The sequence below is a fragment of the Melozone crissalis genome, unplaced genomic scaffold, assembly GCF_028551555.1.
Source record: "Melozone crissalis strain CALT ecotype California unplaced genomic scaffold, PUWL_Pcris_2 ptg000034l_1, whole genome shotgun sequence".
In the NCBI taxonomy this organism is placed as follows: Eukaryota; Metazoa; Chordata; class Aves; order Passeriformes; family Passerellidae; genus Melozone; species Melozone crissalis.
In genome coordinates this window covers 1,426,157-1,450,564 of record NW_026535812.1, presented here as the reverse complement: position 1 = coordinate 1,450,564, position 24,408 = coordinate 1,426,157, and the positions used below count along the sequence as shown (strand labels likewise).

At 43.5% G+C, this 24,408-nt stretch overlaps 1 protein-coding gene across 2 annotated transcripts; it reads right to left on the bottom strand.

Moving 5' to 3' along the window:
- Positions 1-350: 350 nt before the first annotated feature.
- On the bottom strand, positions 351-24,110 carry FAM168B (family with sequence similarity 168 member B). Of its 2 annotated transcripts, none has more exons than XM_054282559.1 (7): positions 24,050-24,110; positions 17,536-17,616; positions 13,556-13,639; positions 8,419-8,561; positions 7,340-7,517; positions 5,522-5,651; positions 351-4,241 (listed from the first exon to the last, which is right to left on the bottom strand). In XM_054282559.1, the coding sequence occupies exons 2-6, from the start codon at positions 17,603-17,605 to the stop codon at positions 5,539-5,541; spliced, it is 588 nt and encodes a 195-aa protein (XP_054138534.1). In that variant the 5' UTR covers positions 17,606-17,616; positions 24,050-24,110; the 3' UTR covers positions 351-4,241; positions 5,522-5,538. The 2 variants fall into 2 exon arrangements, with proteins under 2 accessions (XP_054138534.1, XP_054138535.1); XM_054282560.1 differs by lacking the exon at positions 24,050-24,110 and adding an exon at positions 23,931-23,947.
- Positions 24,111-24,408: the final 298 nt, after the last annotated feature.

Here is a 24,408-nt window from a genome sequence, read left to right as displayed (position 1 = left end):
CAAGAAAAGGTTTCTTGTCCCCACTGTTCCTCTTCCCTCCCTGGTGCCTACAGGACACCTTGCTGGGCAGAGGCTGCAGAGTGCCCAGAGCCCTCCCAGCAGAGGGGAAGCAGCTCAGCTCTGGGCCAGCCCTGCTCCAACTGCCCACCCTGCTGCAGTGCTCCTGCCAGGAGCTGGGGCACCTCACCTCCTCATGTGAGGGGCTCTGCAGGAAGCCTCGAGCTGACACAACACAGGATTGGAAGCTGACACTTGTTAATGAGAACAGGGTGAGTGAGCTGAAATGGCCATGTCTTTTACAGCCCTCCCAAAGGCTGCCTCTGCCTCCCAGGGCTGAGGAAGCTGGACTGACACAGGCTGGGGCTGTGTCCTGAGGAGCACTGCACAAACACAGCCCAGGCAGCCATGGAGCAGGCACAGCCACAGGCTCTGTGCCACACCTCCAGCTGCAGCATCACTATTGCTCACCTTCCTAAGATGGGAGGTCTCACACACACAGGAGTGTGGTAACACAGGTCCCACCCCTGGTTTGAGCCTAGAGTTAGGTGGTGGTGTCAGGCTGATGTGCTGACCCATTTGAGCAAAGCCACATGAGCAGTGTGGAGCACGGTGCTGAAGCACTGGGGAGTGGTTCCAAGTCCATGCTCTCGCCCTGCTGGCCAAGGAGCAGTGAAGGCAGGACCCTGCAGAAGAGCAGCCCATGCTGAATGCCCTGGGGCACAGCTCTGAACCATCAGCTCTCCTGACACCAGCCAGACACCCTGGTACTGATGGGTGGTGGTTTGCTTGTTGTTTGGTTAGCTTTATCAGTGGATGGAGCGATACAAGGAAGAACTTCAATGGAAATAAAGGACTTTTTCACCTACAGCTGCATCTAAGCATTTAACTTGCATAGTACACTCAAAATGAAGCTTTCTTGAGCAGCAATCCTGCGTGTCTCCTAGAAACTCCAAACAGGAGAGGGTTACAACAAGCATAAGCAACATCTAGCAGTAGGTTGTCTCTTTTCCTTCCTGGTGTTTAGTAAACCACCACCACACTGATAGGGCTATGTGGTTTTGGTGCCAATTATTAGCCATTTTTCTTTCGCTGCTGCTACATTTAAAAGACATTTTCATCAGCTGTTACTGACATAGGGAATACCTTGGTTTTTAAAAAATACTTTATCTAGACGCAACACTTGAAATTTGAATTAAAAAAAATTCTTGGACTTCTCTTAGTTATTGCTGCAACAGTTATTTTCAGTTCCAGGTTTATAGTAGTACTTTTTTTTTTAATTATATAAAGCTGCCATAAAAGTTTTCTTTTTTAAAGAGAAGCTTGATCTGAAATGTCTCTACTGCACCAGCTCTTTTAATTTGCTGAGGAGCTTTAGTGCAAACACATACTGCGTTTTCATTTATAAAGGAATTCTAAATAGGGAATGTTATATAAAAAGCAGGAGAGAATGTTTCGTAAGACCCTCGCTGTGTAAACGCCTATTTAACGATGTACAGTTTCCCCCACTGCAGTTTTATATCCATGCTTTCTACTATTTGCAACAAAATACCATTGAGATAGTTATATATACACATATTCCCCCATCCCCCTGCACTGTGCTTTTGGTTACTTTTCAGAAGAACTCCTGGAGACAAGCTCCAGCCTCCCAGTAGGATCAGAATCGCTCAGGACTGGAAGGTGCAGTACCTTTGAAAAAGGTACACTCTCTCCCTCCTGGATGAATCCCATAATGCAACTCAGAAAAAAAAGTGCTCAAGTAAGCGAGACTGCCTAAGTGTTATGGAATACTACACGGAGCCCAGTTCCAAGCTGACACTGAGGAATCTGAAGTTAGAGCAAATCTATAGGAAGTTATATTCATTCCTTGACTATTCTCTATTGCAGCATTCACGGAAGTTCTCTCCTATGACTTTATTCATGATGATGAGACAGGAGACAGCAAAACTTCCAGCCTGGCCCTCACAGCTCCTCCCCAGCACAGCTCTGCTCCAGCCCTCAGCTCCTGCTCGGGACGAGCGCCCTGGTTGGTGCTCACTGTGCTCTGCCACACCTGACTGATCACAGCTGCAAATCTAACACACACATGGAATTGTTACACACACTGAACAAAGCAGTACACATTCAACTAAGTTTGTCTTGGATCATTTTCTGCTCCATATAAAAACATATGGAAATCCCTAAGCTGCAGTAAGTGCTCATGAGTAAGGTTGAAAGTACTTATTCCAACAACATAGTTATGTTCAAGGCATTAGAAATAAGGGGGCCATCCACTGACAGTGATTCATGCAAAATAAACCTAAACTTTATTAAAAAAAAAAAAAGGGTACAAAATACAGAGAGTGCTTACTGTAAAAAATAAAGTTACTGAAGGCTCTAACCACCAATGGGGTATGAAGGTACACAAGCCTCTCACCAGGGCAGAGTACTGGGATGGCAGCACTAAATCAGCACTGATGCTACCCCAAATCAGCTGCCAAACCTGTACAGGAGCAGAACACCCCAAAACAAAGCATAACTAAGATACACAACTTCAAAAAATTTAATTCTGAATGGAAGTTAACCTACGAGAACAAGACAGCCTGATATACCTCTGTGTAAATGCTTAAAAGGGAACAACATTTTATATCCATTTACTGCATAATTTATTGCAGGCAGAATGTATAAAAAAAAATTGCATCTTTCTGGAATTGTAAATCAAGCAGGTTTAAGAAGAACCTCAGTTTTAATGTGCAATATTCAAATTTAAAAATTTAAAATCTCTCCCATAACAATTTTGGTATACAAATGGGTTCCAAGGCTAGCCCTTTATCCCCACAGCATTTGCTTTGAGGTACTTTAAAAATTGAAGTTGCAAGAAAGAATATCACAAATGACTCATTGCAATGAAATGCTAATCTGCAGTCGAGTCTTATTTTACGTGCTTCCAAGTGCAATTTAGGAAGTAAAAAAAAAGAAAATACTAAAAAAACACATCAAAAGGCTATAACCAACAAATGGCTCCTACTTCAATTACAAATATTTTCATGAAAAAAAACCAAAATGAAACTGCTATTTAAACCCTCTATATTCTGGCAGCCCTACTACACAGTATCCATAGTCCATACTGCAAGTAGATAATAAGGAAATTGTGTTAAAATGATTTGTTCCCCTTTAACATACTCATCAGGCACACAAGCTTTCCTCAGAATAACATGCAGCTGAACTCTGTTGCAGAAAGCCCTTGCACCTCTTAAGTTTCTGGAAAGCAAGCTGGATCAACTGCACATATGTTTTCAACTGACTACAACATTCTTTAGGAAAAACAGCACGAATTTGCTCAACTGAGAACTAAAAGGAAGAGTTTTTCTATCAGTCTGTGTGGCAGTCTCACTTTGACACACCTTGCATTATCTGAAAGACAGTACTGGATAGAAATCTCCCCAGGACATGCTATTCATTCTGCAGGTGATACCACCTCCTACTATTCCTAAGAGCCAGTTTTGCCTCAAGGAAGTTTGCCTTATTTACTGGCACACACAGCATTACCTCTGTCATTTAATTCTGATCCTTAAGAGCATCTGTATAACACTGATTCCATACAATGGAAATGAAAAGGTATGAAGTAAACTAACGGTGTGCGGGATGTCTACAGCTTGTCTGACTCATTTTCCAGTCACTCCAATTTATTAGCTGAATTTGAAAAGAACACATCACTTAAACAAAAATATGCCCCTTTGAAACTGGCAACTTCATCAACCTGAAACAGGCTGAAGCACTCATCTAATGTATGTTATGGCATTCTAGAAAGAAACTCACTTCCATGATTCTACCTTGTCAGACCCTGCATACATTACAACAGTGCATTAGTGATACAAGTTGTAAAATACTTCTCAGTTCCTTTGGATTTGCATATGATGGTTTTTGCATCAGTCACTGCAGGTAGATTGAGCAAGCTTTGTTTTTGTGTTTTAACATGCATTCAACTAGATATGGATCAGAATAAATTTATACTCCCTTTTTATCATTATAATTAGCTAAAAAATTGCAAGACAGTCCACAAAACAGGATTTGCTTTAAGACTAACTGCTGGAGTTCCAAGATGTAAGATATGCAGCACTGGAAAATCTTCAGTGATCAGGAATTAGTAGTGTTTAGCCAAGTGTTGAAAGCATTCAGAAGGAAAGTCCTGGTTGGAGGCATGAGGGCTTCAGCACCAACTTTTAAACCTCAATTTCTTGATTGCATATCTCCCATCTTTAAACCTACATTAAGAGGGGGAAAAGAGTGGGAAATACTCTCAATTAGGTGAAATTCCATTTGAGTGTGGCAGAGCACACTAACATTGCATGCACCACATACACCAACAAATGCCAAGTTTAAATAATGTTGCCTAGCAGTTATCCTGCCACGTTTTGAGGTCAGAACACACTACATGGACTTGCCCTGGTCATGTCCAGTCCAGCTTTCTGCCAGCACCACCATTGCTTTTAAGGCAGAAGATGGAATATTAAGAAGGTGTTCTGTGCTAAATTTAATTACCAGCAGTCATGAGTTTATTAGCAGCATAATTTTCACTTCTTGTACTTGGGTGGTGTGAGGCTCTTGGCTGAAATACATCATGAATGACATGCATTTCAGATCTGCAGACAGCTGAGTACCATCACAGCAAAATGAGAAATGGCTGCTATATTACTAACTCAAAGGAAATTGTCACCTGCAATCTCAGAACTCTGCACTTCTAACTGCTGAAACACAAATCCAGAAAAAGTTAAAACAAAGTTCACTTTTGTCATAAACTAAATGGACTAAAAGTGAAAACTTCAAGTTCAGTTGGTCTGACAAGTCACTAATTCAAATGAAGCTGTTTTTAACTTATGCTAAAAATAACCAAACAAACTAGAAATGAAGTGGGTATCACAAAAACATTAGTCCTTGTGTCAGTTTGACACAGATTACACCTCCAAAATCCATCCCCCTTCATAGCAGATTTCAAAATTAAACTCTTTCTTGAAACCCACTATCTAAATTTTGGTTCACACTAAAAATGCTTTTTCCATGCTGACTGCATGAAGTATGAACTGATACTTACGTGAAACACAGTGAATATATGAAATTATCTCAAGGTTATCTCTAATCACCTCATGGTTTCAGCAGCTTGTGACAAATATTCACCCTCTGAGCAAGGCAAAACACCTTGCCTACATACTTAGCCAATCACACAGTCAAATACATTCAATTTAGGAATCACAGTACTGCTGAATTGAACAATTACCAATGATTCCAAATTACTGAATATATTAAATTCCATATGTATTTTAATAAAGTCAACTTAAGACTCATTCTTTCACATTTGACAATCACACATCATGAAAATTATTCAAGACTTGTGAAGACACAGACCACTCAAGAAACCCCAGCAGGATTTTTGAGTATTCCTGCTCAATTAGAATTCTGCAGAAGCACCTCCATTGGAAAATGTCCCCCAGAGAACCTGAAATGCTGTTGTTTGTAAGAAAGATTAAGTGCTTTCAATGCAACTTACACTGACTGCCAGGATGATCACCACTGTGGGGGCACATAACTATAGGTTGGTGTTCCTGGAGCCCGATACGTGGGCATAGTGACTGGATGAGGGGCTACTGGAGTTGGGGAATGAGTTGTCAACAAAGTACCTGGAATGAAGAGAACAGTTTTTCAGTAAGCAAAAATTCTACTAGAGAGGAAAAAAAAAAAAGAGGGGAGAAAAATGGAAGTTATTTTAAAGACAATTACAACTTACTCATCTTTAAAATTACCAGAATTGTTTTGCATTCCAGGCCCAGTCTTCTTCAAACCTTTATGCCAGGGGGCCATTGCAGCCCAGTGGATGTTTAGGCTCATGCATACAAAGATATTCAATACTCAAAAATAGCTCTAGCAGAAACTCTGCAACATAAGCAACTCTTCCCACAGCAGGCTTAACATGCCATTAAGAATATTTGATGGTAGAGATAACTTGACTGATAAATCAGAATAAATTAGTTCTTGTTTGCATTATTACAGATAGGCTTCTTCCCCACTAATGAAGCTCTATTAGTGACACCTAACTCCTCTAGTTTTGAAGTTTCTCAAATGAAATTATAACTTTGACAGGATAGAAACCAGAATCTCAAAATAACCTTATGGCTCCTGTTTATTAGATTTTCAAATTAGCATCCCTTGAGTGAATGTGGAGTTTTCTTTGTGAGTTACCCAGGGAGTAACAAAGCATGATATCCCCTCAGCAAACACTCGGAGATGACACTGAACTATTGATTAAACACCATTCTCTCCAAAACACTACCACCAAAAGACTGTGGCATTAGGAAGGTGACATCCCCAACCATTTCCCATGACACAGAGGACCTGCAGGTAATACAAACACACAGTGTGTTGTATCTCAAGATAAGGAAGGTCTGGGATATGAGGGGTGAGCCCAGAACATGGCATTTTCCTCAGCTCTATGAGACTGCTGATTTCAACCGGCACAGAGAAACACAGTGGGAAGAGAAAGTCACACTCTTGACACTGATATAAGGAGAAACAAAGGGTGCAAGAGTAAGTGATATTCCATACAGACATGAAGAAAACTGCTGTCCCACAATACTAACTCTGGAAAGAGGATGTGGCACCTCCATCCTTAGAGGTGGTGGGTACTGCTGAACAAGAACAAATCTGACTCAGCTGGACTCACTCAGAAGTGCACTGCTGAGGGCACACTGGGAGTGATCTGTTCAGCTCTGGCCTGTCAGCTTCGGAAGGACCTTGGGACACTGAGCACATCCAGAGGGGACAGCGAGGCTGCAGAGGGGCTGGGAACACAAACCCTGAGAGGAGCCCCTGAGGGAGCTGGGGGTGCCCAGCCTGGAGAAAAGGAGACTCAGGGCTGCCCCCATCACTCTGCACAGCTGGGGCTGGGCTCTTTCTATAGCAGTACTGACAGAACCAGAGCACAGCAGAAGCTGTGCCAAGGGAAATACAGTTGGATAGCAGAGAAAAGTTTTTCACAAAATAAGTGATAAAGTTCTGGAATGTTCTGCCCAGGGAGGTGATGGAGTCACCATCCCTGGGTGTGTTTAACAAAGCTTGGATGTGGCACTGGGTGCCAGGGTTTAGTTGAGCTGCTGAGGCTGGGTTGGACTCGATGATCTTGAAGGTCTCCTCCCACCTGGTCATTCTGTGGTTCTGTGAAGACACACGACCTGCACAATTCCTTCTGTACCAACATTTGTATGCTTTTGTCAAGTGCACCTGTGGCATCCCATTTTGCCATGCAGCTGTGCTCCCCTAGGCTCAAAGGAGAGCTGCACTGAGGAGAAGCCCTCAGTGTGAGGGCACCCACCTGCTGACATTGCCATGGTGGTCCCAGCCACCATGCCCATGGTGACCCCGTTCCCTCGGGGCGGCGGGATCGGAGCAGGGTACATGGTTGCTGGCATTCCATTGGGCTGCACGACTGTGGTGTGGTGGATTACGTGGGGTGGTGCTGCATACAAAGGCTGCGTGTAGTAAGTGCCTTGCTGTTGGAGAAAAAACAGTGCACGAAGTAATTACAGCGTATCTGTAGATAAATGATAGCTTCTTTCACAAATGTATCATAAAATAAAAGTATTACTCTAAATGCAATGAATTTACAGAGCAGAAACTGAAACATTTATTGTAGCTATTAAAATTGTTTCACTTGCAATTTAACATTTTATCCCTTTTTAAGGCATTTAGGATAACAAGTGAAGTAGGGACCTTAGTATTTCAACCATAAGGACTCATGCATCATTCATTCCCTTCCTTTTGATCCCTGTCATATATTAATCCATAACAGAACTTTTCATTCTATCACAACTTTTTGTTCAGCTGCTTTTAGTAAGAGAATCCAATGTTTCTGGCAAATCCAAGTACACTAAGCAGACTGAATAAAACTTGCTACATGCTTATTAATCCTCTTCAGCTACTCTTTACATGCCAGGTGAGTTCCCACTACAAACGAAGGTCAACTTTTCCCTAAAATATCATATTTACTGAAGTGTCTTAATTCTATCCTTTGTAATAGTTTTCAACAGCTTCCCTAGCATGAGACTTGGCAAATCTGTGAAATTACAACAGAAACTTCGTAACAAAAATTATGACAATTATTACAAACAAAAAAACAGGATACTGGTAGTTATAGGATCCAGCAGGTTCTGATTAACTGGTGAATTTAGTGTCAAAGAATGAACACATTACAGTAAGTGCTGAGTAACTGTCAGGCAAGAGAGGATGTAAAAATGCAGACACACTAAATCATTGTGTTAAGAATTCTTCCAGCAGGCAGCTAAACATTCTCCCAATGCACAAAGAAATGAATGAGATGAAAAGTTCAGAGTTCCCCAGAGATGACAGGGACACAGAGGTGCCCCAGAGGCCCTGTGTGCTCGGCCCACGTACCTGTGCATATGGGTTCTGCTGGGGGTAGGCACTTCGGACTGGGTACACAGCAGTCTGGTAGGGGTTGGGTGAGGATGAGTAGGGCGGCACTGCCCCACTGGTGGGTGAACAGGACACCTTGTACGGGGTGCCTGGCGTGTAACCTGCAACACAGGAAACCTGCAGTCACACTCTGAGCACGCTGCAATCATTTTCATACTCCCCAACTCCATAAGCTTCATGGCTCTCAGAGTCTCTGCTGTTCAGAGTGACTCTGAGATATGTACAGGCTTCTTTTCCCAGCCTGGCAGTTGAAGGAGGAGTCAGGATTCTTCTGTTCTCATTCTCAAGGTTGTTTATTGTTTCTTATCTAGAACATTCTTTCTCTGACCTGCTGAGATCTGTCTGGCAGGTCAGACAGAGGCACACTGCCCACCTCAGAGGTGGTGTTGTCTCTTTATACTAAAAACTACATTATTTACCATAACTTCCCAATACCTATCACCTATGTTAGACAGTGAGCTTCTACTCTAAACCAATCTAAAAGTGCCACCATCACAGCAGAAGATGGAGGCCAAGAAGAAGAAGGAGAAAGACTGAACATGCCCAGATTCCTCCATGTTGCCTCCTGAACCCCCATTCTAAAAACCTCTAAATATCTATTTTTCACCCTGTGATAAATTCACTATCATTCTACTTAAACTTTTGTGGCTTGTAAATCCTCATATAAGGTTGGTAATTTTTTCCATGGCTCAAGATGAAAGGCACAGGGATCTTGAGCTTTGTGCCAAGGTCTCTGAGCCCCCTGACAGGGTCTCGAGTCCTCCAGGGCAGTCAGAGGAATTTCTTGGGTTCTGTCACATGGGAGTACTTCATGGTAGCTGTTGGTTTGAGGGATCCCTGGGGAGGCCCTAAGCTGTGTGCTCACTGGCAGCAGCAGGCAGGCCAGGAGACTCCACACAGCTTCTGAGGGTGCTGATTAGCTGAGGGTTTATTGGGGGTCTCATCCCCAGGAGCAGCAGGGCTTCTGAGGGAGAAGGGGGGAAGGGGAGAGAGGGAGAGCCTGGGGGGAAAAGGGCCAAGAGAGAATCTGTGGTGTCCCCCCACAGCCTAGCAGGGAGATTCAAAGTGGGTGCAGAATAGGCCTTGGGCCAATGGAATTACAGACCCATGGTACTGCAGGGGAGGATCACAGGCTTGGAATAAACTGTACATTTTGGAGGGGTGAGACAGAGCAAACCATTTAACTAAAATGTAACACCACACTTCATTTAGTCCCAATATCCAAGCACAAGGTCTATCACTTGCCTAATACTGGAAACAGTCTGGAAATAGTATTTGGCTGTGTCAACTAAGCATGAAAAGGTAACTGTGTACTTGCACCTATGGATACAGGGCAAAAAGCACATTTTCATAATAACACATTAAATACCAGGATGTGGCATATTAGGCAGCACCCTTGCATAGGGGGACTTGGCACATGTGTCAGTCAATTCTCCACACACCCCAAATCATACTGGCAAAACACAGCAGCAGTCAACCAACCTGCTGTAGGGGATGTTACAGCACAAGAGTAAGAACTTCAAAAGCCAGAATCATCTAAAAACCTCATGATGGATTTTCAGAGAACAGAGACAAAATCTGCAACCTCTACTTCAATTTACCTTTATTTCTATTTGTTTTCTGGCATTTTCTGAACTGGCTAAAATAAACATGAAATGCTGTACCTTTAAAACACAAACACTGCAAAGTTCAGTGCAGCTGCAAATTCAACCTGGAAGGCACTAAGATCCTTAAATCTTCTTTTTCAGTATTATATATGTAGACATGTCCTTAAACATCACTTAAGAATTATTTTTATACTACAGTAAGACTTCAGATGCCATCAGAATGTGGTTGGCATTCCTATTACAGGGCCCCCAAAATCAGCCTGCCTTTGTAAATGTTTGGAACTGTGGAATTTTTAGAGGGATAACTGGCAGCTGCTGGTTCATATTGCCCAAAGACAGCTTTTCCTTAATTTCTCCAGCCCTCATCAGACAAGGTGTCAGGGTCAGAAAAAGGGCTTGAAGAGGCATGGAGGAGACTGTGATATACTGATATATATCTATCTATATATAATGTTTATATATATTTTCTATAATATATATAATGTTTCTGCATGCTACACTCTCAGGATTACTCCATGGCCACAGTGGGAATATGAACACCTCAGCAGCAGCACCCAACAGCTTTAACATTCAGGGTGGCACACAACAGGCATGACCTGGTCTGGAGAAAGCATCAAGGCCCTGCCTGTGCTGCTGTGAAAAGATCTTGGATGACATGCAGGTCTGTCACACTGGGAGACACAAGATCCACAGGTACAATTTGTAATTAGTTGGAATTGAATAAATTAGTACCAGGGCAGTGCAAGAAAGAACAGACACTTGGTAATTATAGAAAAAATAAGAGTATCAGAGTAGGGATCAGGTTGATTTTAAAAACTGCCTGGAATGGGCTGACTTCAATACAGAGAACAGATCTGAAGTTGTACAGCAGAGAATTTGTGCCATTTGTGCTGTCAAAAATCAGTCTGTGCAAACAGCATGATGACACATGACCTTCATTCTTCTTAAAGAAGTCTGGGCTTCTTTGCAATTTCATGACACCCTTCAAACTAAAAGTTGCTTAGCTAACAAAGAAATAGGTTGACTGGTTTTTTTAATAGAATATTTACCTTTAAAAAAGCTGTACCACAGCACTTAGTCTGAGATCCTAAGTATTTCATAGATCCAGCATGCTGAGGAAGTGACTTCTATTAGTATGGAGAGCTACTTGTGGTGAAAACCCCAGCTACAAAATGCTGAACATGAAGAATCACTGCAACCATGTCCTCAGTGAAGCCCACTTTCATTCTAAAAACCCACTGATGCAGCTGCACAGGCAATTTCTCTTTCATTCTTGCAAAGTGGTAAATCTGCACAAGAGGTATTCTGCCATTGCATTCATTTTTTCTTCTCCATAATATGGAACAAAGACCTTAATAGTAAATGACAGGAGAAGTCAAAACCACAGTAATTTAAGACAGTTACCTGTAAAAAGCCCCCTTTTGTAACAGCAGAGGCACAGCACATTCAAATACTGCTGTGTAGTATGAATTTACAAAAGCTTTGATTCTACAAACAAGCTGTTACATCAGAAAGGTTAAAAAAGATATAAAAACATCCCAACTGTTAGGACAAAGTACTCCAAGTTGTTATCTGCCTGAATTAGAGGTCTGTACATTTTGAACTTTTGTTCACAGCTTGAAGAACAGCTAAAAATGAAAGCTATTCTTAGCTCTGAAATAAAAGCGTACTTCCTATTCAACAGCAATAAAGACTAACAGTACTAGTTTTTAAAAAATTAATGACATTCAATGACAGAATATGATTTTTATGCATCTTTATTTTTCTTAGACGTGAAAAGGTTCTTTCTTTGACTTTGGTATATAGCATGAGATATATTCCAAGATTAATCAATGCGAACTAATATTACAACATGACTAAGTCCAACAGGTTCAGAATCTTTGCCAGAATTCCCATGATTTGTTAAATTGATTCCATGCAGCTTCCTGCAGCAGGATGTGCAAACTGCAGCCTGTACTACGACTGTACTACCTTCAGTTACCTGCTCCCAGGATCAAAGCCTACAGCTCCTGCTCAGCTCAGCTGCAGGACACATGCAGGGCAGCACAGAAGGCAGGGAAACTGAGGGGCCTGACAGAAATAAAGCCAATAATCAAAGCCCACACGGGGCTCGCCACCTGAGCTAGGGGATCCCCCCTGATGGGAACTGCTCTCCCTTGAACATGGCTCTCAGGGTGAGGTCTGGAGCAATCCAGTGCAGGTGCAAGCTGGCATCCCAGATATGATACTGGCACAGAGGCAATACCCAGCCACGGGACTGATTTCTTTTAGTTTCTGCAATCTCTAGCATTAATCTGCCTCCTTACTTTAAATTCAAGGCCAAAGACAAGACAAAGTGTGAGTCTGAACTCACTCTGCCTCTAAGCAGCAAACTGAACAGTGACAGAGGTTGTACCAACAGAATCCCACACAGTTCCAAGGAAAGCTGCACACTTTTAACAGGTTCTGCAGGCAAACATTTTACATGAGTGTTTTGTCTCAGTAATCGCTGCCACACCCTCAAGAGTCTCCTGGTAGTTAATGAAGTCCATCCATTACAAACTGAGCAAGCTCCCACAGCATAGGATTCCCAATTTCAAGCAGTATCCTTTCCTACTGCCAGAAATTACACAAGGGCATTCAGGGACAAATTTGGTCATATGCCACATGTAGCTCTGGAGAACTGGCATGATACAGGGAAGTGGAGGAGTTCTGAGGATGCCCAGCTCTGCATTACCAAAGCAATGTAAGGAATTCCGTCCTGTACAAAATAACCATAGGGAGAACACTGTTGTCTCAGCATGTTCCTGCTTTAAGTGGAAATTAAACACTACCAGCTTCTGTTTTGTTTTGAGGATTAGCACATTAAAATCGTGTTTTACTAGTGAAAGCAGAACTACACAAAAAAAACTTTGGTGAGTGCCTTGTTCTTGTCTGTTTTCCCACTCCCCTTTCCTAGGCTCATCCCATTCCCTTCCTTAAATGACACCCATGACAGTGCAGTAACCTGAGTCCTTGCCCTGCATCCAAATGGTGAATCAGCTTTACCCAGCAACCATCAGCTTGTGCAAGACAATCCTAAGGACAGAGAGAAGCCAGCAAGCTGAACTTGGAAAGTTACAATTTAAGAAAGGAGTGAAATAGAAAAGTTTTGAGGATAACAGACAGAAACAAACCCCAGGAATCTGGGAATGACCAGAAGGATGCCAAGCAAGCAGAGCCATGAAAGAAACAGCGAGGAGAAATGCAATGCAAACCTCAAGGATCATCTGGAAATACAGAAAAAACAGCTAAAACCTCAGCTGTTCCCTTCTTGAAAGGTGCATGCAGTATGACTTGAGATTATAGTATCTTTAATTTATCAAATGATTCCTCATGAGTCATGTTCAAGGCAATATAAAACTTATCCCACAGCACATGTGTTGTTGTGAGCCCCTACAGCTTTTCCTCCTTCTTGCCTCTAACCCCTCACAAAGGCCAGGTCCCTGCTGAGCCCCCAGTTCACATACCTGTTTGGAAGGTGGGATTTGCTCCAGGATACATGTTGGGGGAATAGGCAGGAGCAGCCGCTGCATAGCCCATGGGGAAGCCAGCTGGGAGAGAGAACACAGCACAGTTACCATCCAGGCTCACTTTACTCTCCAAGCTCTCACTGCACATGCTTTAACTGAGGCAAGGAAACAGCCTTCAATCAACCTCCTCAAATAAAACACTGCAATCCTCTGCCAAGCCCCCTGAAGACAAATGCTAAGGGAAGAGAGCAGCTATGGTTTCACAAGTCCATTCTCTCTTACACCCCTCTTCCAGCCATCTCTGTTGGCCAAGTAACTCTTAAGTGGCAAAACCAAGTTTTGTGTAGCTGTCCTGCACTCCTCCCCCTGGTGTGACATACAAATAATGCCTTAAGATTTTCGCTTTTGTGTTTTTCATGTATTTGTAATCCTGCAGTTCTTTAGTGTATAACTCTAAACCCCACACACAGTGTGAGCTGCTGCTTTCCCATTCTGGGCAGGCACAACGATTCCTCTCCAGGCCTGGCAATCAAGGACACCTCACTGCCTCAGGCCCTGAGATGAAAACAAAAGTGAGTTGGGGGGAGCAAACTTGGGGTACATGGCTTCATTACCTGAAGCTGGAATTGGAAGATTGACCCCAATATGCAAATGGCCCAAACTTACAAAAGTGTGCAAAACCCATGGTCCATTTTGGGTGTAGCCCCTGTGGGGCTTTGTCTGCCCTCAATACCCTAGGTACCTTAAGACCATTCAATAAATGCAACTTTTTATTCCCTTAACAGTCTGCCTTCTGTTTTTAGGTAGCCCCCAAAAAGGCATCACATACAGTATTTATCTGAATGGACTTTCTCACAGAAATAAATTCCTAAAAGTGAGAGTGACTCTGGCTCTCCAGATCAGAGCTATCTCAAGTAGAAAGCACAAAGCAGCAGCAGCAGCCCAAATTGCTTGCTGAATTTGACACACATTTGCTACTACACTGGGTATTAAAGAAGCTCCCCAGTTTCAGACACACACTGTGACAGCAGTAACTGTGATTCACAGAGGTACTGCCAAAATGACAGTGAAGCACTTCTGCACCAGAGAACACTGATATACTCCAGTGCAAGGCACAACACAGCATTAGCAAAAGCTTGCTACCTGAAAGACACAAAGCTTGTTCAGATTAAGTAAAATTTCTGAATTAATCATAGCTATTAGTTTTCCCAAGAACCTATTTACATTATTCAAATCTGTAAAGCCAAGTAATGTCTGTATTCAGAAAGATGGAGTTCCTACCACATTCTGCTCTCTACTTCTAAAGATTTCAGCTCCTTCAGATAAAAGGCAATTAATATTTGCATACCCACTGTCAGACTCAGAGCTTAGTTTTAAACTGCTGTTGGGATTTGAAGGGTTTTTATTTCACTGTGAATCCCAGAGTCCTCAGCAATTACTCCCAACAATAAGAATTACTCAGCTCAGGACCATATATGCTAGCCCAGTTTTGTAAAGCACTCTGTAAACATATCAAGTGACACACTTGGCACTACTGTGAGGTGGTCAGCATGGAGAAGACTAAGAAAAGCCTTAGGCTTAAAAATCAAAGTTAAAAATAACATCTCCAAGTCATAACAACTTTTCAGAGTGTAAATAACTCTTCAGTTTTCAAACTCCCAAGGTCCTGGTGCAAAGCTATGGTACAACTTAACCTTACTCAAACACACTACACATCTGCAAGTGTGTGTGGGAAACATTTGCAGTCCTTTCTTTCTTTGTTCACAGCTTTAGCTGCACTGAGGAGCACTGAGCTACACAAGAAACAGGTCATTTATGGAAAATGTAACTACAACAAGCAGCAGTTTTAGCCTCCACAAGGAACTTCCATCCATATAGAACATTTGAATATTGATTTCTTGCTGCTGTAAAACTACCCAACAGCCTAAAATAGGTGTAGTATAATATAAACAGTTATTAAATATGCAACAGCTTTAGAAACACATTGCCTTTCAGTAATGCATTCCACCTACTGCTGTGTTCCTCACTTTCTATCACCATGCAACCCATGTAAATGCAATGATTTGGAGTGGAGAATCTGCAGCTTTCAATTTAGGAGAAGCAAAGAACAGAGAGTTAGTCATGCAACATTTTAAAAAAAATCCTACAATGCAATTCTACTTTTCATTTTAGAGAATGTGCTTTGTATTAATCCCACAATCTTAAAGGCTGGACCAGGCACTCAGCAAACTATCTAATGGTGTAACACATCACTGACTAAGCTGAATTTAGGGGTCAACATTGCATGAACTGACCAAGCAACTGCTGCAAGGGAGAATTCTAAGTAACCACCCTGCAGCATGACATTTAAGGCACTTCTGCAACAATTCTATTTCAATTTCAGATATTTTAGTTATGCAGAATGGCAAGCAAAGTACTTACATAATTAAAAATATAGTCTAGTACATATAATAGTAGAATAAAAGATCAGAGATTGTAATGTTGTTTAAACTGCTATTTATGAATTTACAATAGTATTTTGTCCTAAATAAAGATACAACTTAGTTTAGTATAGACAAAAGCCTCAATGCAATATGTAGATACTTATAAGTACAAATCCCAACCTGGCTAATATAAATCTGAGTTTAGAAAATGAACAGAGCTAAAGATATGAAGTTATATTCAAATAATCCATAATAATCTTTATCTAAAGCAAAGGCTGGAAAAAGCAATCCATTATAAATACAGAAATTACTGTCCCATACATTATATTAATTAGTAAACCTCTGCTGCTTGCCTTATTATAAGATTACCACAGCCTTTATAACTCGGAGAGTAAAACCATCCTGCAGGACTCATGGTTACATAGTGTCAGCTTTATAATTTATTACTGCACCATTCCAGTCACTCAACAGACCTAAAAACATTTAAACACATTTGGTGTTTCCCTTAGAAATACTGTAGAAATCAAGGAAAGTACACTAGTTTGAGGCACATGAAAAGCAAAAAAAAAAAAAAACCACCCATGTTTTTGAGACAATCAAGCCAATAAGCAGAATTCATTCATGCACCACTGTTTAGAAGGAGGAACAGAGAAAAGTAGAACAGGAAAACAAATTTTAGTGCATTACCCAAGGTGAAAAACAGATTTAAGAATGGTAAATACCAGCAGGAAAATATAGTACAGCTACCAAGAATATAAACAGTAGGAGCACAGAATAATTTCTGCCTCCCCACACAGACACCAACTAAATCATAAAACTGCCTCCCTGTAAAAGCTAAAGAAGTTTGACTTCTTATGAAATGCAAAGCTGAGCAGAAAAGACCCTGCAGCCTCTCCCAGGATGGAAACTCCCTTCTGTCAGAGATAACAGAAAAAAAGACAGCATCAAGACATGCTACTTGAAATGTCTCCCAGAGGCACCCAGGCTTCTCTTCAGCCTCCCTGGAAAGTTCTGTCCACATCTAATCTTGCCTCATCCAACTTTTAGACTATAGAGACATCAGAAATGAAGCATCCTTGCACATACATTAGATGGGGGGGTGGGGGGGAACCTAATGAAAAACTGTAAGTCAATGAGAAGCAGATAAAACAGGAAATTCGATGTATTTCCATTTCAAAAACACTTTTGGCCATTTTCTTGGTGCCACCTTTGATGCCATGCTTTGGGCAGTGAGAGAACAGACAGCATGAACAAGAATTAGAGGATAAAAAGGTTAAGAGTGCCAGTCACTGGCAGCAGAAATAGACTGCCTCCCCTTCTTGCAGGGCGTAATTATTAGAACTCCTAAAATAAGCTGCATTGGAAGAGATACTGAAGTTAGAAATATAACAGAAGAAATAACATCACTCTTGGAATGTCACTTTTTAAATTTAAAAGCAACCTCATCCCAATCCCAAAACAGATGTCCATGAAGGCATTCAAAAGTGACTGTTCCTTCATGACCACGAGCAAAGAGCAGTGTAACCAAACTCGTCAGAAAACAGAGCTGCTTACCTGGATAACCAATTCCTTTGGCATTTGCATAGGGAACCCCAGAAGATCCAGGGCTATACACAGGATTCATGATTTCAGTAACTGAATCAGGAAATAAAGAAAAATAAAACCAGAATTTACTTAAGTGTAGGGAAAGTTTGAAATTGCAACAATTAACATGAAACTGGAAACAAGGAAACGCATTGGAAGAAAATATAACAAATGAAAAAGCAGCAATTCCTCATTTCTCAGCATTAAAACTGTAGCTACAGGCAGGGAAGAATCACTGCAGGAAGAAGTTTCAAAGCATCCTGACCCTCAGCCAGCCAGAGAACGTCTCAGGAATGAAACATTCCCTGTTGTGGAATATTTCATTCCGCTTTCAAAATATTTCCATAGCCCAGAGCTCCCCCGTAGTGTGCAGCTCCAAATCCACTGCAGGGGCTCTCCTGTGCTGGACTCCTCTCCTCCTGCCATGTGTGAATCACTCAGCTCCTCTGCACCATTTATCAATCACTCAGCTCCTCTCTACCATTTATCAATCACTCAGCTCCTCTGCACCATTTATCAGTCACTGAGTATCTCTCTGCCATCCACCACCCTCGCTTTCTCCCCAGTTCTCTCCTGCAGCCTCTAGCCAAGGGATGCAAACACTCATGGTCTGCTCTTACTGGCACTTGGAGCCTGGATTCCAGTCCTTTACCATCAAACATCCATCCCACTGCTACAGCAGCAAGTGGCAAAAGGCTCTGTGCATTCAGAGACCAGCCCACAGCTCTTTGTTTACTTCCTGCCAAGTTCCTCAGAGCCTATGACAAACCCACAGTCCTGTCCAGTCATTTCTGAATGATGCACTCACACAAAACCCAGGCTCCTACAGCCAGCATCACCCACAGGAATAAAACCAAATCCCTTTTTAAAAAGAACTCTGTATGCAAACACCAAGGAACATAAAATTGCATTGAAGGCACTTCTAAGTGCCTCATACAGGAATACTGTTCACAACCACTATTCCAGTGTTTTAGAAAAAAATTCTTCAAAATAAAGCTCAGGATCTTCAATCACCTGATTGTCTGCATATATAGGTAGATACACACAGATCTCCCAGGAGAGGTTTTCATGTACACACATCTATGGGTTTCCAGACACAGATCTTCACAGGGGAGGTTTACACTGGGTATTTGAAAAAGGCTCTTCCCCCACAGGGTGCTGGGCACTGAACAGGCTCCCCAGGGCAGTGCTCACAGCACAGGCCTCACACAGCTCAAGGAATGTCTGGACAATGCTCTCAGGACATGGTGGAATCCTCGGGCCAGGACTGGCCTGATTGTCCCTGTGTGTCCCTTCCAGCTCAGGACATCCAATGACTTTTCCTGCAAGCACCAAAGACACAAAGGCACTCTGTGAAACCAGACTTTCTTATTAACTGCTAATAGCTGACACTTGAACAACTTCTTCTACATCTTACTTAAACCAACTAGGTGTTAAGCAGTTAAACACAGTTGAAGGAAATTTTGTAAATAAAATTTATGAAACAAGGAAGTTTAATTACACATGCAGTACCTTAGTTACAGGATATGTTATGGCAGGAATCCAAGTGGAGTTTATCAGTATAGCTGCACTGATAAACCCAGGGTAAGTGACTCTATAAAGCATAAATAGTTTGCTTTTTAAAGGAGCACTAAAACTAGCTCTGTGCCAAGAGAATTAGCAGCACCTGGTACACAACAGATATAAAACTGCCATTTGTGCAAAATTAGGAATCAGTAAGTGCTGTCAGCATGTTCATAACCAGGTTTCACAAAACACTCCAAGTCAATATAAGATAATTAGAAGATTCATCAGTTTCATGGGCTTCCTCCTCTCACTTTCCAACACCACTAACTTACACAGAATTGCCTTTTTCATTCGGATTCATGTGATTACACATCAAGAAAACAAAATCCACTGAGCTACAAAGCAAACAAGCTGCCATTTACATCACATAACGCTCCCCAGAGCAGCATGTCTGAATGACCTGACCCACACCTAGAGCCATTTGAAACAAATCTCTTTGAAAATGTTCTACAGCAAGCTATACTTCAAGAATTAAAAAAGTGCTTGTAGTGCTATATAGAGTGTTTAAAGTGCTATATTCCACTGAAGGCCTGTGGAGTTTTAGCAGCATTAACTCTGGGCCATAATCAACAGGTGTATTTTGCTGGACCAGCATTTTCTTTTCGCAAGGCTGCTCTTCTCTCTCATACTTTCTTCAGTGCATCCTTCTCCCTCAAGTATAACTCTCACTTACTTGAAAACTTTCAATCTGTTCCCTTTATATCTCCCTGCACTTTCTTCTCATGTGCATTTCTGCTCCTCTTTCAATGTTGATTTTGTCACATTTTGTCTGCAAATGTACAAAATCCTTAGGGGGTCAAGCTTCACTTTGGTTTCAGCATTTCCCAGCTATGGGGTTAAAGCCTTAAGGAGATGGAGAAACCTTTCCACTCAAATAACACAGTGCTGCCCCACACCCTCATATCCCACAAATGTGCTGCTCCTCCTTGCAGTCCCCACAGCAACTGGGAGAAAAGACTCTGGAACCTTCTCACCATTCTGAATGGCAGTGAAAAAAAAGAACTGTCAGGTGGAAAACCAGCAAGGGCCTCCTGTGAATATTTAGGCTAAATACACAAAAAAATCCCAACTATTAGAAATATCAGTAGACAAGGACTGCAGAGCAACACATGGACATACTCTATGGGAGATGGCTTAAGGAGGAGCCACACAAAAATGAAGAGGAGGAGGAAATGGATAGAAAATGTCACAACACAGACCTGATCTCAAAGGAAGTACAGACTGACAGACAGGAACTCCACCTAAGTAAGGGGGGAAACCCCCTATAACATTGGTAGCCTCAAGCTGTTCACTCCCACTGCAAATGAATCCATTCTTCCAACTTCACACACACAAATTAATTCAGCTTTGATGGGACAGGGATGTACTTTCACCACTGACAGACAAGTCAGAGCCACCAGCCTACACAAAGTGCTTACAGTCTGTAATGCAGACAAAACGTCAGACCACTTCTAATTAAAAATAATTATCTCCAGGTCTTCTCTGAAGGACCCACCATGTGTAAGTATAATTATGTAGTATTACCCAGTGGTTGCAATCATCCCACTCTCACCATAATTTGACTTGGAAGGGCATCTGTTACACTGGGGTGTGGAACCTTGCAGTCCACTTCCCTGGAATGCTCCAAGTCCACATCAAACACCAGGGAGGATCGGTATAAAGGGAGCCCAAAGAATTCGTGTCTTTCAACTGCTTTGCTGGCATTCCCTCCAAAGCATTCTCATGTTAATGAATATGCAAATCAGTGTCTACAGTGCATCATCTGTATATAAATTGCACAGAGCTAACTGTATATGCATTACTCTTTCAGCTGAAACGAAGGCAATCGTACTTATTAAAGGTGCTCTGATTAAGGAGTGCCCAAGGATGCTGGGAGTGCAAACCTTCACCTTTCACTCTGGCTACAGCCAGGCACTCAAGCTCAGCTCTCAGCAGGCCTGTCAGATCTCACCTTGGTGCAGATACCAGGACAACCACCCTCCTCTCACAGCCAGGTTTTGGGAAGCTGAGCACAAAGGCTGAAGCTCTAGCACTCCCAGTTGGATCTGTCTTGCACACAGCTGCTCCGGCTACACCCAGGACAAGCATGCTTCTAGGAAACTGCTTTGAAAAAGCCTCTCACAGAGGTGAATGTAAGAACCCACAGATCAATGCAAACACTGCGAGACAAACTGCACATCCCTTCGTAAAAGATGTATTTTGTTACTCCTCATTTTCACACTACCAGAGCAAGATCTACCAAATGCCATTTAATGCTCTTTTGATGTCAATTCCACCACAAGAGTTGTGGAGGAATCTCCAAACACCTTGGCTAAAGCACACTACGGTGGCCCAGTAATGCTTTCCTTCTAGGATCTTAGGCAGACTCACACACACCAAGGCACTGCAGGGTTTAACGTGGATCCATTCTGGAACACTTTCAGAATGCCATTTGCCATGAAATTGTACAAATGACCCAATTTGCACTTGCTAAGTTACTTACCATCTTAATAACACTCTACATTTTACCCGTTTGACTTCCAGTCAAAGTGTAATACAAGTGAAAGACATAAGTGCCTGGTAATGTAAAAGAAGTCATTTCCACTGCTAAGTAACAAAGAAAATAGTTCATGACACTTCAGCTCTTCAAGCAACTGACAATTAAAGTCTCAGTTACACTGTGTTCTGTTAAACCTTCAGCCACCAAACAGGGCATTGGATGCAAATCCAAGGCTTTTGCAAAAGCAGGTACTTTTCTCAGAATTAGTTAAGAAAGGGGGGCTCATGCTATAAAGACCAAGACAAGGCACCCATGCTGTGTGGTACAGGCAGGTAGTATTTAATTCCTTCCATTCACCCAAAGACCTCAGCAGCAGTCCCTGGATTGTCCCAGGGTGGAGGAGAAGCCTGTCCAGGGCAGAGCAGAGGTTTGGGGCAGCCCAGGGGTTCAGGCAGCTGGAATCACTGCCCAGAGCTGCCATGCAGCTGGCAGGCAGTGCCTGCACCGGGACCCTCACCAGATAACAGATAAGCTGCCTGCCAGGATTCTGGACAAAGGATTGCTGGTTTCTATCTATCAGCTTGAGAGAACTGAGACACACCCCCAGATGGCCAAGACCGAAGGCAGCAGGGCTGGACAGGGACAGCACAGAGTGAGGATGCAGAACCACAGCCTAGAAAAGGACAGCTAACAACTCTGCTCAAAGCTCTCACACAAAGTAAAATACAAAGCTGGAACTCTCATTCCCATGCAAGCCCTCCTCCCCTGCCTGAGTTACAAGATGCTGTCACAGAGGAAGAGTAAAACACCCCCAAGCACTCTAAGTTTGGTGTGCATGCCTTCTTTTCTCCTAAGGCTAAACCAGGAATGGAGCAGTTTAGGCTTTTCAATCCTTTCTAGTGAATACAGCTCTCACCTGCAAGCCTGATCTACCCAGGGTTTGTTAGGGGTTTTTCCTATTTAAATACACCTGCATTAACACCAACACTAGTGCTCAGTGGCAGTAAGGATAGAGACAACATGACCAGATGTGAAAGACTCTACAGTTCCATGTCATTCACACAAACAAAACCCACACAGAAAACATAACACAAAGATCCTGCTTGTGATCCAACTTCATTTGTACGTTGTGGCATTGCTCTAGTCTTCAAAATGTCACAGAACATTATCAAAACCTTCCTTTCTTCAAAAAACCTCTTCTAACTTATGGAAATGTTAAACAAACTGCACAATATTTCTCAAAGTCCACAATTTCTGTTGTTGCTATGGCACAAGGGGATAGAAGCTGCCAGCTCCAATCCCTGCATCTCCTGTATAAATTTGAATTTGTGGGTATTCTCATCTCAAACAGGTCCTCAAATCACCAAGCCCTCACTGTAAGAATCATAGAAGCCAAATTTAGGGATTGGCTAAATCCAGTTCATCAACTATGAGAAACAGAAAAAATATCAAATTGGAAGAGTACAGCTTCACTACATGAAGGAATTGTATTTGGAACTTGTATTTAAGCCCAGAGCTCTGCTTCTTCCTAAAACCCTAGAAAGCATTTTTTCATTACGTTAATTTTCAATTTATTCCCTGTTACTTTCTGAAATAACAAGAAACGGTCACAAACCACAACGGACACAGAATTTCCAAAGCCTCCCGAGCCCTCCTGCGTTTCAACCTCAGAGTTAAATGTGTAATTACCGCCCCAAACGCGCAGGAAAGGCTGAGTTCCACCAGCCTGGAACTTTTATGACACTGACAATTACACATCTTGCAGCAAAATCGCATCAGAGCAGACAGAAAGCCTGCTCGCAGGAGGGAACACGCACACAGCGATTCAAGAACAAATCAAGTTTCAGAGAAACGAATGTAAAACCCCCCAGATAATGCAAACACCGTGAGACACACTGCGCACTGCTCTGCAGCACATGTATTTTCTTCCTCCTGATTTCCACAGCCGTGCACAAACACCAGATCTGCCCTGAGAGCTGGCTGGCTGCCCTCACCGAGCCCTGACTTTTGCCTTTCTCACAACACCGATTTCCCCATTGGCCCGCTGTTCCTACGGCCCCAAACGCTGCAGAACAGCCCCGTTAGTGCCGCCTCCCTTTCCGCCGAGAGCCGAGCGGGGATCGGTGCCTGCGGCTCCCCAGCCGGGCACACACGGCCCCCGCACGGCTCCCTCACGCAGCCGCAGCCCCGGCCCGGAGCCCTCATGACGCCGCGCTCCGCCCGCACCGAGTTCGCACCGGGACGATGCCGCGCCGCCGCCAGCGCCCGGCCCCGCCGTGCCCCGAGCTGGCCGGGGAGGCCGCGGGCCCTGCGCAGGTACCTGTTCCGGCCGGAGGCGGCTCCCCTCGGCCGGGCGGGCCGCGGCTGTCCCGGGCTGGCGCAGCGGGGCGGGCCCGGCGCGGCCGCCCGCGTCCCCCCCGTTCCCGGGCCCGCACTCACCGTGAGCGGCGGCGCTGCGTGCGGGCGGCGCGGCGGGCGCTGGCTCGGCCGTGCGTGCGGGTGCCCGCGCCTGCGTGCGTGCGTGCGTACGTGGGAGCGTGCGCGGCCCCGCGGGCACGGCACGGCACGGGACGGGAGGGGGCGGCCGCTCCGCGCCGGCCGCTCCGCACAACTGCGCACCGACCGCGCTGACGTCACTTCCGCCCGGCCGTCACGTGCGCGGAAGGGTCGGGCACGTGAGGGCGCGGCCCGGCGCCATGGCGGGCGGGGCCAGCGCGGCCCGGCTCGGCCCCTCACGGAGCGGGGCGGGGCTGGGACACAAAGGTGCTGCCATGGTCAGTGAATAGGTCTGCGGAGTC